Raw genomic sequence first — 15,582 nt, forward strand, 5'->3', positions numbered from 1 at the left:
TTTTTTTTTTTCAAATATTATTTGATTCTTTGCCTATACAATTTAAACATGACTATGATATGTGGAAGTTGCTCAAATCTGTTAATTCAAATTACACCTTACACAGTTCTCAAGGTTAGAGTGAGTAGGACTGATGGCAGTTTATAATAATCAAGTTTCGGAAGCTGGAATGTGAAACATCAAGTATTTGTACATGGGATTTAGAATTCACCATTTTTACCTATGGGGAGATAATAATCAGGCTTTGATTGTGTTAACTGGTATGACACAGGACTGCATCATGTATGATTTTTAAAGAATGTTTATTCATTACCTGGATTGAAGTTTAAGCACATTTGGACACATGTGCTTTGCAAAAACAGCCTGCAGTGGATCACATTCTTGAAAAGTCAGATTATGTGTTTTAACAACACCTAAGTAAACAGCAAATGAACAAAGATTAATGCTGGCCTGTAATTTTTAATGCTGATTAGTATTATTTGGTCTTTTCCACAAATCTCAATAAAAAAAAAAAGGAGCCAAGAAAATCAGTCTACCTACCTGGAAATAAGATACCTACAAATAGAAAACAGAATTAAAATTATGTCTAAGACTTCTTTCATGCTATTAGTCATTGCCCTCTAAAATCTGTGATTCTTAAGAAATTCAATGAACAAGTGAACAGCAATGAGTGTAACAAGTGCAGGAAAAAGAAGCCTTCAATATTTAACTGCTAAATAACACAGACAGTTGGGAGGGAGCAACACTAACTCCCTATAGGTCTCCATTTCTAGATAAGCATGAGCTGATGAATGAGCAAAGCTGGCTTACTTGACCTAAGTAATATAATCTCTCATTATTATTAATGCAAGCTACATTTATGATACTATAAAACTGCCCATTCCATAGCACAGCTCTGCAGGCTGTGTTGATAGATAATGGTTATTTAGGAGCTCTGCAGAGACTAACAGCTACGAACACAGAGTCTTCTGCAGGACTGAGGATGTCAGACCTGTTTCAAAGCCAAAGAACATGGTAAGTACACAAGACTTGAGAAGTGCAAAAAGACCCTGTAAATTCTCAGGTAGCTGCCAAAACAGGATTTCCTCCCCTCCCCTTTTAAATAATGTGTGTCTTGTTTTGTTTTGTTCTTCAGAATTTAATGTAGCCTAATTTTAAATATTGCAAGCAGTGGGCAAACAACTGTGTGTAACACACAACTGAACTGAGTGCAGGGTTCGGTAGTTGCTGTTTAAAAACAGCTGCCTGATAAATCCTGTTATAACTTATTTTTGACAAGGTAAAGTGCATTAAAAATGCTCATTATGATGTGGAGACGCTGAATGTATTTGACATGATGTTCCATCAGTAACAAACAATTAATAATTACACTAAATATCATCTTCCTGTTTTAAACTGCTTCTGTTTCTGGAAAGTCACCTTATGTAACCTACCGTGTTTACAGATGAGCTGAAAAGTTATGTGATGATCATTACTATTTGTATAAATGTTGCATTTCTCTACATTCCTTCCCAGCATATTGATACATCTAAATACAGGAAGAACTGACTGTTAAAAAAAAAAAAAGTTACCAAACAATTTAGCAATTTTGCAGTATTATTTCTCTAGTTCAATGCAGTTTATGTCAAGCTCCTGTTTCTATGGCCTCTCAAAGCTGCTTTGTAAGCAGACACCAAGGTAGTGATAACGATCTTTGCCATCCTCTCCTCACCCACTGTGGAAGGTGTTTGCTAAACAACTGGGACAAGCTCTCTGGCCCATACAGGTTTGAAGGTTAGAGGAAAAACACTCCCCAGGCACAAACATGGTATTTCTTCACCTCAAGATGAAACTGGTTCCATGTTTGGGAACTGCAGGGTACAGCTGGCGGGGGGGGAGTGGGCACCACCTTCTAAACATCATTAAACACAATGTTCTCGTTTGCAGAATTGCTCAGGAGCACCTGAGCTTACAGCTCTAAAAACCACAGCAGTCTCAGGTTTTAGTCACTAGTAATGTCCTCTATTTGCCTGAACAATCCTCCCCCTACAATCTGATTTGAAAATYGGGTTGCTTTGCTGCTTGCAAAGCCGTGCATGCTAACCCACTACAACATACCTTAATGATCAATTTACAGGGCAGGGGTAACGATTTCTCCTTCTGACATGATTCAGACACAGCTGCCCAGCAGTAATGTTGGAAAAACATAGATGAAAAGAAGACGTATGCACAGGCTGACCTAGAAGAATTCACTGATCTTAAGGCAAGCTGAAAATGAAGATATTTCATTAACTCAAAACTGCTTCATAATGAACCTTCAACAAAAAGGCTGCTTCTATGCTTTAGTAGCATAATTAAGCACAAAACCTTAAGCAGGCATGAAGGTATGTCTCAAAATATAAATATATATAGATGCATTACAATCATATTCAAACTAATCCTTCCTTACTGCAGATCAGAAGTCACTGGTATAACAGAGGCACAGGAATCCAATCTAGGGTATTGAAGCGAGTTAAACATTTAAGTGTTAATTATCTAAACATTTAAAATTGAGTTTGAGGCTTTTGAGGGATTGGGGCTTGCTTCAATACAGTTCTAATTCTTGCCCATCCACATCATGCAAACAAACGAGCAATGACATTGTGTATCACAGCACCAGCACTAAAAAAATACTTCAGATATAAAAAGCAAGTAGCTCTGCTTCTGATTTGCAAGGTAAGAAGAGCTGAGCTTAATCTGCCTTGACTAAGAAGCCTCCGGAGAAAACCCACTTTTAGCTGGAAGTGGTGGCTGATTAACGGGGACACTGTTCCTGTTGACTCATAGCAAAGTGGTACAAAAACACGTTGCTTGGAGGCAGTTTCTGATGAGGATGAAACATAAGCTTTTCAGCCATGACAATATAWATGATGCCTACAGTAGTAATCTGGTTTCCTGTGCAAGCTTTAGCTACAGCAGTAAAAAAATCTGTGAATATTAGGGGTAGAGTGGAGATGGATTTTCCATGATACGGTCTGCCTAATGACAGTAACAGAGAACATGGCATTTGTCCATATTTAAAGTGGAGGAAGCYGAGTGTAACTCAGCTGAAAGGGCATTTGGAGGGAAGCAATTCAATATGAAATTCAATGATGTTTGTTTCCAGAAAATTCTAAATGACAACAAATCAAACGAACAATCAAATTCACTTACACCTTTTTCTACTGGGTCAAAACAAAATTCATCACTAATACGTGCTATGGCATGTATTGCTCTTCCAAACACTAGCAGAAAAGAAGAAAGGTGCAATTTGCATCCTGTTAAATGAAGAACAAGCTACACTGCATTTTCCCTGCAATAACTTAAGTGGAGAGAGACATTGATAACGCTGTTTCAAAAGGCTGCCTGAAAYGTTGGATGTCTGTTTGCAGGGACAGGTATCTCCCAAGGGAGAGCAGCAGGGCAGGTAAAGGCAAAGTCCCAGGGACCAGTAGGGAATTCAACATTTGCCTATGCCCACCCTGGCATGGGGCAGAGCAGCACCATACATGGAATGTGAGGGAGCTGGGATATTGGTAGGCAATGAGGTGCACAAGTTGCTGCACAGTCCAGCAATAGCCTGCCCGCCTCAATGGACCCCAAACTCGTCTCTTTGCACTCAAATCTGAGCAGCTTTCRGAGGGGGGGCGCTGTGCAAAGCTCACTACGGGCAGCGTGTCCGGGCCGCAACATGGCCACAGCCACCCAGCCCTGAGGCAGCTTCACCGCGGCTCTCCGGTGCTGCTCCCCCCGCGCAGACCCCTCTGTCCTGGACGTGCCGCCTCTCCGGGGGGCACCGGTACCTCGGAGGTGCCCGCCCCCAATCACACACTTCATGGCCGGGCACAGAGGCAGCGGYCGCCGCCGCTCTCCCGCCCTTCCCCTCACGCGCCCCTCCCGCAAGGGCGGGAAACCCCGCAGCGCCTGGGGCGGGGGGAGGAGAGACCCGGATGTGGGCAGCGGAGTGCGCTTGTTCCTTTCTTGTCCTGTCGCGGGTGCCGTAGCGGGCGGTTGCGGGCTCTGCTTCCGGGAGCCGCCCGCKCTGTGTGAGGGGGCGTCGCGTCGCGCCGCGCAGCACGATGGTGAGCGGCGGAAGCGGCCGAGCTTCGTTAGCTGCCGATGTGACTGTGAAGATAAAACGCTCCACAGTCGCTCGGGAGCGCGCAGCCCGGGCACGCGCAGCCCCCCCGCAGCGCGGCCTGGGGCGGCCCGGGCCCGCGGGCGGCGCCCCCGCCCTCAGCGGCGGGATCGGAGGGGTGGGGGGAGCCAGGGACCGGCGGGGGCCCCGGGGCGATCAGGAGGCCCGGGGGGTGGGTTCTGGCCACGTAACTGCCACTTGTTTATTATTTATTTGTTATTTATTTTATTTATTACTTATAATTTATTTTAACGCTTTCTTCATAACATTAAAACCAAACCAAAATCATTAATTATTATTCACCTGTTCATTTGGCTTATGTTTTTCTTTTCCTTTGCTTTTCCTTGGTTTAACATTGATCACGTTTCGCCCTGTTTTTTTTTTTTTTTTTCCTCCCCATCCCTCCCCCCCCCGTCTGCAATCAACTCCTGCACCCCCTAAGGCCGGGCACAGAGTAAGTCACGGGGGGCTGCGGGCGACGGCTCCGGGGCGCGGGCGCGAGCGCAGCCTGCGCGTTGCGGGCCGGCTGCTCCTCCGCGCTGCAGCCCGGGCCCTGCATCGGCACCCCTTGCATTGAACCCTTCTGGACACCCTAGTGTTAGGATTCTCGCCAAGTCAAGGGAGCTGGAAGGTGGTGTGGGGACCTCCTGAGCGCGCTCAGGCTCTGCTCGGCTCAGGGGGTTTATCTGCTTTAAGTGGCAGTGTAACTTGACTGTTAAATACATAACTAGTATTGCATGCATCAATCCCTCAAAAAACAATTACAGAATTTATGTATTTCTGCTTTATCCTCAAAAAACACTTGCTGTGGATACGTTCTTTACATTTCAAGTGTACAGTCCTTGGACTCATACTACTAAGAGTGTTTTTCACTTGGAACTCTTATAAAGTCATCAAAATATATGTATATTTTTTTGTCCTGGACTTGTTTCCAATAGGTAACTTCCAAATTAAAGAAGTTTTATGTTGTTTTTTTACCAGTACTCTCAATAAGGTGCATGGCTTTGATACTAGTACAAAGACTTGCCTAAAAAAGGGGAAAAAAATCCTGAGGCCTCCCTGCCTTTTTTACAATTGCCAGCATGCATCTATTTGTGTAGCCTAAGAATAAAGAAAAAAATAGCAGATAGTAAAAAAGGTCACTTCATGGTGTAGTCACCGTGTATATATATGTGGGTGAAATCCTGTATAGACCTATTTGATGGCTCTACCTTTAGAAACCGCCTTCCTAACAGAGGATTCTGGTGGGAGATAAGTAGCTCCATAGTGACAGCAACAGTTTATCAGGATAACAGGGATGACAGTCTTTAGGTCAGTGTTTGTTTAGTAGGATAGGACCCATGCTTTACAGAGCTTTCCATGCCCTTTTTTGCATAATTATTTCTACTTTGCTTGCATTAATTATTTCTTTATTGGCACATTCAGAGCCTGTGATGTTAGAGAATCTTCAGGCATTGAACTTGCATTCTTCTAACGTGTTCACTGAATCTCTGAATATGTCTGGTAATGGGAACACACTGTATGTGGGAATCTGGTTTAGCTTCTGTGCAGTTTCCCATTTAACCAAAAAATTGCCTCACTCTGCTGTACTTCAGTGGTTCCTACAATAACGGCTCTGATTAAGCTTCCTGTTCTGGTTAACTCTTAATCCATATTGCAAATTTGCTATCTTATTACCCTTTTTTTTTCTTTTTTTAATTGGGGTAGAATAAATAAGTAAAATGTAATCAGCTTATTGTAGGTGCATTTAACACAAATTTGGGAAAAGTGGTGCATTTCTTTTGTTATGCTCCGATGAAAAAAAACAGGGTCCGTAGAGATTTGACCCCGTTGTTTGTAAGACCCCTATCTAGCAATGTTCTATATCAATAAGGGCCATTGTTTTCCCTCAAGTATACAAAAGTTCCATCACCATTTCATTTTTTTATTTCAGTAGCCTTTATATCAAAAGTGAAATTATGAAACTAAGGAAAATATTGTCATGTTTTTGCTTCCTCATGTTTCTTGCTGGTCTTAGTAAATTTCCCTAATGATTTTTCTTTCCTTCTATGACACCTGATAAGTTGGTGTTAGTATTAGGAGACCTTCACATTCCACACCGATGCAACAGCCTCCCAGCTAAATTTAAAAAACTGCTGGTTCCAGGAAAGATCCAACACATCCTCTGCACTGGAAACCTCTGCACCAAGGACACCTATGACTACCTCAAGACTCTGGCTGGGGATGTTCATGTTGTGCGAGGGGACTTTGATGAGGTATGTGCCTCTCCTAGTTAAAGGCAATAAGGCAATATGAGTTTATTTTTAATTTAAGTAAAAGTGATCAAACAGAGCATAATATTAAGAGCAATATGAAAATCAAATTATATGTAATCGGACTTTTTTTTTTTCCCTTTTAGAACCTGAATTACCCTGAACAGAAAGTTGTAACTGTTGGACAGTTCAAAATTGGGCTGATTCATGGCCATCAGGTTATTCCCTGGGGTGATATGGCCAGCCTGGCATTGCTACAAAGGCAGTTTGATGTGGACATCTTGATTTCAGGACATACACATAAATTTGAGGCATTTGAACATGAAAACAAATTCTATATCAATCCAGGATCAGCTACAGGAGCTTACCATGCCTTAGAGAAGTAAGTGAATTATGGGACGTCTCTATGGAGATTTTCTGTTATGCTTCTCCTTGGTAACAGAATTGAACATTCGTAAATAATTATGAAGACTAGTGGATGTAGTTTTAAATGCCAGGGATGGGGTTTGACAGCACTTGTTGAATCTCCCTGCTTGAAATAAAGGGTAGTAAAATGCTTAAAACTTGAATTTGGTATATTGTACTTACAAAACTCAAATCCCTGTTTCTTAAGAGTGACTTCTGTTAATAAGTCTAATAGACAAAACCTAACGCTAATAAATATAATTAATATTATCACTATTTTCCTCCCCTCTTTCTAGCAACATCATTCCTTCATTTGTGCTGATGGATATCCAAGCTTCTACCGTAGTTACGTATGTTTATCAGCTAATTGGAGATGATGTGAAAGTAGAAAGAATTGAGTACAAGAAATCTTGAGGTGTCTTTGCTTGTCTCGTGTTTTTACCATCTCATTCTGGAAGTCCAAGTTACTGCAATACTTGATTGCCAGTTTACAGTACCACATTTATTTGCTAACGGCTTAACACTGTAGCTCATTGGTCTCAACTTCAAACCAACAATGTGTTTGCTTATTTTCTCTTTGTATGATTTGATTTGTAAAAAGATTCCATTAACTGGGTTAAGTACTGTTCCTTAATGTTGTAACAAACTCTTTTTGCTTCATAGAAAAACTAAGCTTTATGAACCATCCTTGAAAAATGTGACTTATAACCTGCTTTAAAAGCATCTAGCAGTACTTGATGTTTAACACATAGCCTGATTTGGTGATTTATATCTAGTGGACAAATTTGGCATAAGCCTATTGTAACAGGTTTAAATACATTAATGACAGAGGCTTTGGGAGGCAGGTTTCTTTCAGAATCCATTTGATACTAAGCTTTCTCCTTCCAAGTTAAGTTGAAAGAATAAATGGATTGGGTAGATTCTGAAAAAAATACAAATCAACTCACAGCTGTAGTAATTTACTGTAGAAAGTTTAACTTTAGTCTTTTTATATTCAAAGTGGTTTAAAACGACGTGTCGGCTTTACTGGATGATGGTCTAATTAAATCTGTAATCAGTGTAGAGAGGCTTTTTCTTTACTTTGCTTATCTATGTATCTGACACTGTATATATACACAGCTTGCTCCATGTACAAAAGTTTTAAATAATGTAATTCTGTATGGCACTGGTACTACTACTGAGGACTAAAAATTGGTTGTTCATGAGAAGTTTTTGCTCTCCTACGCTCAGCTGGCTCAAGGGAACTTGAGTGTACTTAACAGCTCCCCCTTTTCATGGCTGCTAGTTTTACAATAAAAAGTTTTATCTTTTATCTTCTACAGAATACTTAGAATTCAAAAGTGGACTGCTTCCTTTGCATATTTAGATGACTTATACATGCAGTATTTGTGAAAAGCTATACAGTGTTACCATGGTCATGAAACTTCAAGTAAGAATAATGGGATATCCACAAAACTTAAAGCATCACTACAGTCCTTACTTCTGTCTCCCAGGCTTTGACTCAATACTTTATTCACAATAAACTTGCTTCACCTTAGAAAAAGCTCAAGCATTTCATTCTGGCACTTTTAAGGGAAAAAAAAAGTTTGGTTAACCTCCATGTATTGCAACAAAATACATACTGCTTATACAGTGCTTTAAAGCCAGTATAAATTTGTCAGTTTATTTCTGTTCAGTGTAATTAAAAGTAGGATTTGTGTACAAAGTGTATTTACATGAGGTACATCAGCTCTCAGAGTTTAAAAGTTTAGCACAATCATAGAAGGAGATGTTTATGTGAAGCTTTAGAGGTTCTCATAATAGACTTAGGAACAAGGAGGAGATAATAAGGTTAATGGAAAGAAAGTTTAAATATCAAAGTGCTGAATAAGAACTTTTCTTTAAAAAAAAAAAAACAACAGGAAATCCTGATGGAAGTCTAGACTGTTTTAACTTTGATAGAGTTAAACTGTTCTCCATAGCTGTCTCCATGCTGCTATGGAGAAAAAAAAACAGCCTAGATAATTAAAAACCTGAAAAGCTTATAGAAGCTTTGGGGTAAAAGAGTTATAGTTCGGTGTTGGTTAACAAGAACATGTGTTATTAATGTATGTCACTAAACGAGGCAGGGGAGGGAGAAAAGACAAAGGGCAGATGAAGACTTAATCACAGGTCTCCTCTGGTCCACTTTGAAACATCTGGAGGGTAAGAGGACAACATAATAGAGTTTAGGAAATTCAGCTATAATTTGAGTCCTGTCAAAGTGCTTAATCAAATTATGGATTACTAAACTTTAAAATTAAAACATGGTTTACTTGAATCAGTAAGCATTTTACTCTGTAGAATATATTTATTAAATTATTGACTACCTAGATTTTGGCAAATCAGTAGTTTAGAAAGAGGGAAAGTAAACGCTCAGTAGGTATGATGGTGGTTTGTTTTACCTTTAAAATATCAGAAGTTGATGCATCCACCAGCATGGGATTTCCACATTTCTCTTGATACTCTTTTATTAAGGCTGTTGCATCATCAATGCTGTAGAAGGGAAAATTTTTTAAACTTCACAACTGAAGTTCTTTAAAAGAGCCAAGAATTTAGACTATTTGTACTGAAGTATAAAACAAGGTGAAAACCCACAGCTTTGAACCCAAATATATCCTATATTTTCCCAGAGGAAAACAAGCCTAGCATTTTTACCTGCAGCTGTTAGTAAACCCATATACTAGATATTCAGTAGCTATTTGTTGATTCCTATCATGTTCTGACTGCTGGATAAGTGGTAACAAAATAACCCAGAAGACTGAAGACTTAAGTATTTGGGGTATAAAAATCAAAGTTAGTAGCTGTGCATGAGCACAGGTGCCATGCATCACTGATTGCTGATTTAGCACCACCCTGCCTTTGATTCAGCGCTGATATTTAAGAGTAATCTCAGAGGTGCTTCGAACTCTGGAAAAGCTTGGTGGGCAGCCCCCTCCTGTATCTTGACTACCGGCAGTTTGTTTGTTGTTTCTAAAAAGTGCTCTTGCTGCTGAAGCTGCGACTCTGGATACTGCTGTGCTGAGCTCACCTGAAGGTAAGGCTAAATTGATTCCAAGCAAAAGCATTTACTGTTTCAGTCGGATTATTTCTGCAATTTTAACCAAGTTTAATCTGCTTGTCAGTTTAGGGGTAGAAAGCTGTTATTTTGGCTCAAATGATTCTGTGAAACTGTCCTGTATGTATGCAAAGTAGCAAGGTAAAATTTTTCTTGTTTCTATGACTTTTCTACTTTCTATTAACCTACCAGTTCTTGCTGACTAAATAATCCACCAGTTCTTTAATTCGGTGAGTGTTCATCAGCTGTTGTTTCAATAATGAAAAATACTTAGTTTTCAAGAATTTCTCATATAGCTTCTCGTTTATGATGCTGTCCAAAGTCAGAGATCTAATCTGGAAAGTAGTAGATAAAATTTTAGTAATGGAAACGTATTGAGAAGCTTGATCTTTAAATATAAGGGATCAGATTCTTCTTGCTAGGTTACTGTAAGAAGCAGAACTTGTGAAGATTAACCTCAGTAGAGTGAGTTAAGGATACTGCCATTAGGAAATCAATGGAAGATAAATGAAGACCATTTTGTGAGCCTTCTAGCTTTTCTTGCACAACATATTAGAAAAATAAAGTACTCTTACCACAAACAATGCTGTCCTACAAATAGGCCCTTTTTAGGCCCTTTTTTTTTTTTAATAAAAACACAGAAATGCTTAGATATTCTGCTATATTTTATAAGAACTCATATACGCTAAAATCAGGGTGGCAAAGAGAGGTTTTATGTACGTATCAAGAAAATCTGTATGTCAAAGCTAAGACAAAGAAGTATTTGTTTACCTGAGAAGCAAATGCCACTACTTCTCCGGTGTTCATATGTTCATCTATTTGTTGCAATATAGTTTCAGTGCTACATGTCGATAGGAAACCCTTGTTAAAAAAAAAAATAGAGAAATTAGGAAAATTTTAAATTCTCAAACCAGTACCTGGGTAGTCTGACTGAGAGAATAATGTTTTTGTAACATTTAACTCCAAAAGAGCATTTTGTTATAGTTACAGACTTTGACTGTCATTGTCGGCAGATTAGATTTCTTACACTAGGGCTATGACTTGGGAAAAATCTTCTGAGCTTGAACTTTAAAAGGGAAATTTAAGAATGTAAGATGCTTTTCCTTGTGCCAGTGTTGACAGAACTGGGAGTAGCCTATTGTGCTTAATTAGGGAGAAGGACACAGAGCATAAAGTCATGGAAATTAACAAGAGAGAGGAAACAGTGAGGAGGCACAAATATTGCTTTAAAGCAAAAGGTTTATGTCAGAACATGTGAGGCATATGAAATGTTTCTAGAGATGCGAGCCTATGAACTTGAGACATTTGAAGCTTCCCTGCTTCTAAAGGATTCCTATTTCTCTTGCAAGCTGTTGGAAACTAGCCCTCTAAAAAGTTTGTCAACTTCACACTCTTTTCGCTTATAGGCTTTTTTCCCCTCCCCTCTATTTTCATGCATACTTCATAAAACCACCAAAAAATAAACAAAACAACGGGGGATAGAGGGGCCTGTAATACTTGAGTAAGTATTTGTAGGAATACTGGAGTTGCTAGAGGCTTCTGCTGCGCGTTACAGTTCTCCACTCTGGAGAAGGGTGGGATCCATAAAACCCTAATGCACAGAAGGCAAAGTCATATGACAAAGTTGCTGTGGATGACCTGATTTTATTTTTTTTTATTATTATTATTTTTTTTTTTTTAAGGGAAGTGTTCACATGAACCCTTTCGGAAGCAGAAATTTAGAGCAGTAACCAGTGGGGTGGGAGGTGCTGAGCAGCTGGCTCAGCAGCAATGTATTCAAATACGCTAGAGTTAGAAGATACCATCTTTCAGTCTCTGTTGAAAATAATATGTTTAAATGAATTTCCTCTGGGCAGCAGAAACACGTTTCTTGTTACCTGAATTTGCTGCTCTCTTTTCTCAGACTGAGGAATCAGCAACAGGCATCCCAAAGCAAAAGCTGGAAGGTCCAGCTGTGCATATTGTTTAGCTATTCCGATGACATCCAGGTCAGCCAGAACAGGACACCTTGAGAAGATTAGGAGGAAAGTCCTCAGCTACAAGTTATCTAGCTATATATCTAAATATTTTCAATAAAAATGCTTTGAGATTTTAAGATGGACTTTTTTTTTAAACTTATTTACAGGTTAATGCATAGAATGGTTTGGAGAGTAACTATATGTTAACCATACTTACACATGTGCAATTATTGGCTTTTTCTGTGGCAGGTTTACTCTTCATAGGAAAATGAATGCATTCGATCTTATACTCTAATGTTTGGGGAAACATGCAATCCTTGACTTAGAAAAAGAATTAACTGGATTTTTAGGGTGACTATCAGTGTCCAAATGTGTCAGGACAGAATGGATGTCCCTCATAGAGGCAGTGATGGGCAGATACCAATTTTCAGCAGTCTGTGCAAAGCCCTAATTCTGAGAGCAGTTATCAGTACAGTTTAGACAGCTAAGGCATTGAGTCCTGGCATGTCTCCAAGAGGCTGCGGGCAAGCACTGAATTTTGTTTGAGTAGGTACCCTGACTCTTCCCGTGCTACAAGGAGGCTCCTTTCCAAGCCTCATGTCAGAATCTTCAGTTCCCAGAGCAACTTTGCATGTTTCAGGGTGTTAGAAGAGTGATTACAAAGGAGAGATTCCCACTCAAACCAATGTAACATCTACTTACTTCAGCAGAATCACAAAACATTCACAGCATTCCTCCAACTGGTTCGGACTTGGTGGACATGAAGCTGAAAGATAAGTGAGTAAAACCATGATAAAGTGGCTATATAATGAAGTTACTATACAAGCATGGCAGATAGCTGTTAATTAATGTACCTGCAAGAAATGGTGACAGAACTACACTTCGCCAAGCTCGACTGAAGTTGGGAATCTGTTGAAAGTAAATTTTTAGAGTAAGAGCCATACACAGTTGTAGTTAAATGATTGTGTAAACACGGACATCTTGACCTATTACAGCTGGCAGAAGTCTGCTTTGTTTTTAAACATTGGAAGAGTTATTTCCTAATATTGCTTCCATCTTTCAAATCAAGATTATTACCTTATTTTGCTATTGCTCATCTGATTTCATAAAACATGTAAAATGAGGATACATAGAAGGAACCATAATAGAAAAATGTATCACTTAAGCGATGAATAACTACTCAGTTGCATGTTGCTATGTCATAATAATCATTAAAGGGATTTTTTTTTTCCATGTGTAGTGCTTCTGTGGGTAATGATTGCACTCACACACAGGACACTATATTCCTGTTAGATAAGGAAAAGACTTGAATAATTGCTTACCTCCCATAATGAATGAATTCCTGTGATTGCTATCAAAACTTTTCTCAGATATTTCATCTGAAACATAAATATTACATTATAAAATGATATAAATATATATATTTTTTTAAAAGACCAGTCACATCTACTTTCTTAGGTTATAATGACATTATATTAAGTTTGACAACCAAAGCTGATTTAGATTATGAATTACAAAATTAGGATTACTATCATAATCCTGGGATGCTGTGTGTGTTGTCCAAACAGATGCGTGGATACATTCCTCTTTTTTGTGTTATGAGTATATATGTAGACATAAAAATAGGTGTAATATGTAGTAAAACTATATTGCTGTGAAGAAAATTTATTATAAGATTTAGTCTTCCTGATGTCTGATGTTTTTTCTCCCCCACCAAAATTGTTATTAAATTATTCCAAAAGCCAGAATAATTTAAAATCAAAGTTCTCAAACAGTACAGTTAAAACAGAAATTCCTCAAAGTTTTATAAATGTTTACAGATAGACTGCAAAGTAACCACGTAGACCATAAGAAAGATAATAGCTCACAATAAATTTTAACTTATTTATCTGTCACATTCTTCAGAAATTAGTGTTTAAAAAAAGCCTGTTTCTCTGCAGAGCTTCATGCTTAAAAGTTCTTTACCATGTTGAAACCAAGAAGCTTCTGTAGTAGGCCATTCCAGAGTTGGAAGTCATATACTTTGTATTCTAGACAAAGTTCAGACACAAGTCTGACAGCCTGAAGGAGAACAAGGACATAGTGCATGTTAATAAATATGCATTCAGGATAGTATACTTTTTGTTTGCCAGAATGGCCTTACAAAAGGCCAAGGAGGAAAACATAAAATAATACTAGGAAATAATCATGTGATGGGTAAGTACTCAGCACACCAACTTGTAAACAGCAACTTATTAAGCATTATGGCAAAAGAACAACCACCTAGTGAGATGTTTTTCATCCTCTGATATTGGCACTCTGAAACAGAAGAGTCTTTAGGGTAACTGTATACTCCCTGGTATTGTAAAGAGACCATGAGTAGTACAAGTACTGTAGAACAATTTATTTTTAGAAATATATGCCGTATGTAGAAAGATGCACGTACTGTGGGTTCATGGCTGTGATTCTTCCATAGTCCTTTGATCATTCCTTCCTTGGGGCTTTTATGAAATGATTCATAAGTATATGGAATATTTAAAGTTTCAAACTCTGCCAGATAAATGCAGCATTTTAGAAAATACCTGTTTAAAAAAAGAGGGAGGGAGGAAGGGGGATAAAAAACAGGAGCTGATTAGATTTATAGTGATTATTATAAGTAGCATAATCAAATTCAGGGAAAATATTGAAAAAGTGTTTTCTGTGGCTTTAATAAAAGTGTTTGTATTAATGAAAAAGATCAAGGATCTTGGTAATTGCCTACAGAATCCTGATTCTGAATGAGAGTGTTCTTGGATAATTTCTAAAGATAAAACAGTTCCTATAACTTGCACTAGAATTTAATTCTCACATGGAGACCCACACGTAGGTATTTGACATCACTAATGTCTGTTAAGTCCAGCAATATGTTATTGTTAATTAATACCTTAAGGAAAATTCATCTTACTTTACTTTCTCAATGGGTTTCTTGAAGAGTGATTCCACAGTATTGGTATCTGCCAAGTAGAGCAGACACTTAAGTGCTCTGCTCCTGTGAGCAAAGGTCAGTTGATTAACACCAATGGGCTGAGAGGGGAGAGAAGAAAGAAAGGAAAAAAAAAAGTAAACAGAAAAAGTAAAAACATAATCCCCTTTTCAGCTGTTTAACCCAATTCAACCCAACCCAAAACACAATTATATGTGTTTTGCATGGTCTAAGACTTAGCATTAATTTAGTATAAAGCTATGTTAAGTAACAGACTGGATTACCTTTACTTTTAAAAATATTAATAAATGTTAGCGTAAAATTAAATTAATTAAAAATTAATAAATACTAGCTTAAATATTTGTCAACTTCAAAGCCAAACCAGATGTTTTATAGGTTTAGAGTATTAATGCAAATGAGAAAATCTCTCTATATAATCTCTCTCTTCATATGATATCAAAATATAATCAAATATGCACTCATACCTCTTCAGCAAAATTTGATGAACATTGATTTTAATCCAAAAGAAGGGAAAGGGGAAAAGTCTAGAACTCATACAGGTATATAAACTACCCAGAGATAAATGCAAATTGTGTATTTGAAATCAATACAGTTTTAAAAAAAGGATAATATTTGATTTTAATAGGACATGAAAGTTTTAGCAAGTTGAAACTAAACTTACAGATGTGGCTGATGTTGTAATTGCAAAAAGCAATCTTGAACTGTAATCCATTGGGCGTGACTGAAGTAGATATATAACTCTGCAAAAATGCATTTATTTTAAACACAAATACAGCATTTGCCACTAAAATACA

The 15,582-nt window shown here is 38.2% G+C and overlaps 3 protein-coding genes and 1 long non-coding RNA gene across 5 annotated transcripts in view; 2 read left to right on the forward strand and 2 right to left on the reverse strand.

The window, feature by feature from the left end:
• Positions 1-3,200, reverse strand: part of RAD9B (RAD9 checkpoint clamp component B) — a 7,800-nt gene extending 4,600 nt beyond the window's left edge. Inside the window, exons 1-5 of the mRNA XM_026041799.1 lie at positions 3,172-3,200; positions 2,098-2,218; positions 1,434-1,548; positions 541-555; positions 314-413 (exon numbers count right to left, since the gene is read on the reverse strand). Coding sequence (XP_025897584.1) covers positions 314-413; positions 541-555; positions 1,434-1,548; positions 2,098-2,187 — 320 coding nt within the window. The 5' untranslated portion in view covers positions 2,188-2,218; positions 3,172-3,200. The remainder of the gene's footprint in view (positions 1-313; positions 414-540; positions 556-1,433; positions 1,549-2,097; positions 2,219-3,171) is intronic.
• An 807-nt stretch (positions 3,201-4,007) lies between these two features.
• VPS29 (VPS29, retromer complex component) lies at positions 4,008-8,125 on the forward strand. 2 transcript variants are annotated; one of them, XM_026041766.1, is made up of 5 exons: positions 4,062-4,079; positions 4,578-4,589; positions 6,199-6,390; positions 6,534-6,769; positions 7,089-8,125. In XM_026041766.1, the coding sequence occupies exons 1-5, from the start codon at positions 4,077-4,079 to the stop codon at positions 7,204-7,206; spliced, it is 561 nt and encodes a 186-aa protein (XP_025897551.1). In that variant the 5' UTR covers positions 4,062-4,076; the 3' UTR covers positions 7,207-8,125. The 2 variants fall into 2 exon arrangements, with proteins under 2 accessions (XP_025897552.1, XP_025897551.1); XM_026041767.1 differs by lacking the exon at positions 4,578-4,589 and having other exon boundaries at positions 4,008-4,079.
• Positions 8,126-8,766: 641 nt separating this feature from the next.
• Positions 8,767-15,582, reverse strand: part of KNTC1 (kinetochore associated 1) — a 30,804-nt gene continuing 23,988 nt past the window's right edge. The window contains exons 52-63 of the mRNA XM_026041769.1: positions 15,450-15,528; positions 14,750-14,868; positions 14,252-14,387; positions 13,792-13,887; positions 13,149-13,205; positions 12,681-12,735; positions 12,529-12,592; positions 11,746-11,875; positions 10,640-10,729; positions 10,058-10,203; positions 9,216-9,306; positions 8,767-8,969 (exon numbers count right to left, since the gene is read on the reverse strand). Coding sequence (XP_025897554.1) covers positions 8,934-8,969; positions 9,216-9,306; positions 10,058-10,203; positions 10,640-10,729; positions 11,746-11,875; positions 12,529-12,592; positions 12,681-12,735; positions 13,149-13,205; positions 13,792-13,887; positions 14,252-14,387; positions 14,750-14,868; positions 15,450-15,528 — 1,099 coding nt within the window. The 3' untranslated portion in view covers positions 8,767-8,933. The remainder of the gene's footprint in view (positions 8,970-9,215; positions 9,307-10,057; positions 10,204-10,639; positions 10,730-11,745; positions 11,876-12,528; positions 12,593-12,680; positions 12,736-13,148; positions 13,206-13,791; positions 13,888-14,251; positions 14,388-14,749; positions 14,869-15,449; positions 15,529-15,582) is intronic.
• On the forward strand, positions 9,292-11,808 carry LOC112949376. Its single transcript, XR_003249819.1, has 3 exons — positions 9,292-9,847; positions 9,936-10,009; positions 11,772-11,808. It is a non-coding gene; the product is annotated as an uncharacterized LOC112949376 (long non-coding RNA).

This window comes from Nothoprocta perdicaria, unplaced genomic scaffold (assembly GCF_003342845.1).
Source record: "Nothoprocta perdicaria isolate Ctin4 unplaced genomic scaffold, notPer1 scaffold_294, whole genome shotgun sequence".
In the NCBI taxonomy this organism is placed as follows: Eukaryota; Metazoa; Chordata; class Aves; order Tinamiformes; family Tinamidae; genus Nothoprocta; species Nothoprocta perdicaria.